General features: G+C 41.2%; 1 protein-coding gene across 1 annotated transcript in view; it reads right to left on the bottom strand.

Moving 5' to 3' along the window:
• The window catches only part of LOC125039858 (probable glutamate receptor), a 7,024-nt gene extending 4,749 nt beyond the window's left edge, over positions 1 to 2,275 (bottom strand). The window contains exons 1-4 of the mRNA XM_047634168.1: positions 2,087 to 2,275; positions 1,550 to 1,653; positions 849 to 1,028; positions 1 to 130 (exon numbers count right to left, since the gene is read on the bottom strand). The exon at positions 1 to 130 is cut by the window's left edge and continues 82 nt beyond it. Of these exons, the coding sequence (XP_047490124.1) occupies positions 1 to 130; positions 849 to 1,028; positions 1,550 to 1,653; positions 2,087 to 2,275 (603 nt within the window). The remainder of the gene's footprint in view (positions 131 to 848; positions 1,029 to 1,549; positions 1,654 to 2,086) is intronic.
• Between the last annotated feature and the right edge of the window lie 288 nt (positions 2,276 to 2,563).

The raw sequence follows: 2,563 nt of genomic DNA, 5'->3' as shown, positions 1-2,563 counted from the left end.
CGCATAGAAAACGAAGGACGAAACCAGGAGCGTGAAACCGACGACCAACCACACTTGCCATTGAAACTCTCGCGTGAAACTTGTCCACGCTGATTCGTTGTTGTCGGGGCGGCGGAGAACGAGGTGGTAGCTGGGGGAAGGTGATAAAGGAGGGGAGAGGTGAAGAGCTGAAGACAAGATTATGAGATTGAAAGATTGATGGATAAAAAATAGTGTAGGGTTTCAGTAAAGGAAAATATACTTTTTTTTCTTTCTTTCTTAGAAATTAATATCTGCCAATTTTTTATGCGTTGATTCATGTAAAAAAAAAATTTCTCTTTATTCTGGCTCCTGTTACCCTACCCCTTCATCAGTCCAAAACCCTGTCACCCCACCGACATAAAAAGAAAAGAAAAAAACAAAATATTTGGAATAGAATAAAACAAATAAAAGAAAAACCTCACCCCGACATCTGGATCCAAAAAAAAGAAAAAAAAGAAAAAAAGTAAATATAATGGAATAGAATAACATAAATAAAAGAAAACTATCCAAAAAAAAACAAAAAACAACAACAACAACAACAACAAAAAATGGAATAGAATAACATAAATAAAAGAAAAAACTCACCCCGACATCTTTATCAAAAAAAAAAAAAAAAAAAAAATGGAATAGAATAACATAAATAAAAGAAAAACCTCGCCCCGACATCTGGACCCCCCCCCCCCCCCCGAAAAAAAAGAAAAAAAAGAAAACAAAAAATAGAATGGAATATAATAAAACAAATAAAAGAAAAATATCCAAAAAAACAAACAACAACAACAAAAAAATAGAATGGCATAGAATAAACCAAATAAAAGAAAAACCCTCACCCCGACATCTGGATCCCCATGCAGTAGTCGACGACGCGGCTCCTCGCCTGCGTGTGGTCCAGCGGGGCCACGATGACGTCACTCGTCCTCTGGTCCAGCTCGCCCACCATGCCGGACCACTCGCCCGCCCGGGCCTTGGGCGCCCCCCACTCGCCGTCTAAGGGCGTCCTGCAGGTGTAGCTGGAGGGGGAGGGGAAGGGGGAGGGGGGGAGGTAAGAGGGAAAGTGTTGCAGTGATGGGTCATTCTGATCGGTGTTCTCGGGGGCATTTTTAAGATCTGTTCTCCGGATTTATTCGTATGCCCACAGGTATGGAAGCACAGAAACACACATATACAAACAAGCATATATACAAATAAACAAATATGCACATGCGGACACATATATATACACAAGAAAATAACCCAACACACACACACATACACAGAGATATATATACATACATACATAAATAAACATACACACACACACGCATGCACACGCACACACACACACACACACACACACACACACACACACACACACACACACACACACAAACACACACACACACACACACACACACACACACACACACACACTCACACATACATATATACATACATATCATCCAGTTGAAATAAAACACACATAAAAGTCAACGCCCCAACCCACACCACAACAAGCCAGGACCAAAGAACAAAACAAAGCAAAAGTACCCACGTGAAGTTACTGAGGACCCGGATCTCCTCCCAAAGGTCAGCCATCCACCCGGAGATCTTCACGGTCCTGTTCCCAACCTTCTCCGTGAAGATCGAAGGCTGCGACTGAGGGCAGAACGAGAGGGAGGAGAAAATTATAGGAAAATGGCTGGGGTGTTGATGTCTGAGAGTAGAGAAGATAATAGCCCCATTTATCATTCGTATCTAAAGGTAGATAAAACAACAGGTAAGGAAAAGTAGAAAGAGTAACAGGTAAGTAAAAGTAGCCAAAATAACAGATCATTAGTAGATGAAATAACAGATAAGTGAAAGTAGAGAAAGTAACGAGTAAGTAAAAGTAGCCAAAATAACAGATAATTAGTGGATAAAATTAACAGATAAGTAAAAGTAGATACACAATAGATAAGTAAAAGTAGGGAAGTAAAAGTAAAAAAGACAACAGGTAAGTAATAGATAAAACAACACATAAGTTCAAGTAAATAAAGTAACAGATACGCAAAAGTAGCCAAAATAGCATTTCTCCTTCGCCAGCACTCACCTCGAGCGACAGGCAGCGGACGTGCAGGCCTGTGAGGTTGGTTCTCCTGGAGGCGACGTCCTCGTGCGGCCCCTCCAGGGCGCCTGGCGACCCCCCGCGGCCCTCGTCCCAGCGCCCCACCAGCTGCGTCCTCTGGGGGGCGCCTGGTGCTTGATGGGGGGAGACGGTTGAAATCCGACAACAAGGCATCTTAAGATGATTTTAGGTACATGTGTAAACACATACACACACCTATATACATATTCATGTATATGTATATATGTTTATATATACATATATATATAAATAAATATATATATAATGTGTGTTTGTGTGTGTGTTCATTGCGACAAATGTAGAAAAGGTATGAATGAGTGACTATCTTCACAGCGCATAAGACCGGTTTCGAGTATATCGTCAGATGTACAGTTCTAATGATTGTTAAACAAACGTTACAAAAAGAGACAATTGCTTGGCCTGTCCGCCTCTGAATTTGAT

Source organism: Penaeus chinensis, chromosome 28 (genome assembly GCF_019202785.1).
Source record: "Penaeus chinensis breed Huanghai No. 1 chromosome 28, ASM1920278v2, whole genome shotgun sequence".
NCBI classification, from domain to species: Eukaryota; Metazoa; Arthropoda; class Malacostraca; order Decapoda; family Penaeidae; genus Penaeus; species Penaeus chinensis.
The sequence above is the reverse complement of the archived record's forward strand: the minus strand, read 5'-3'. Positions and strand labels throughout refer to the sequence as shown.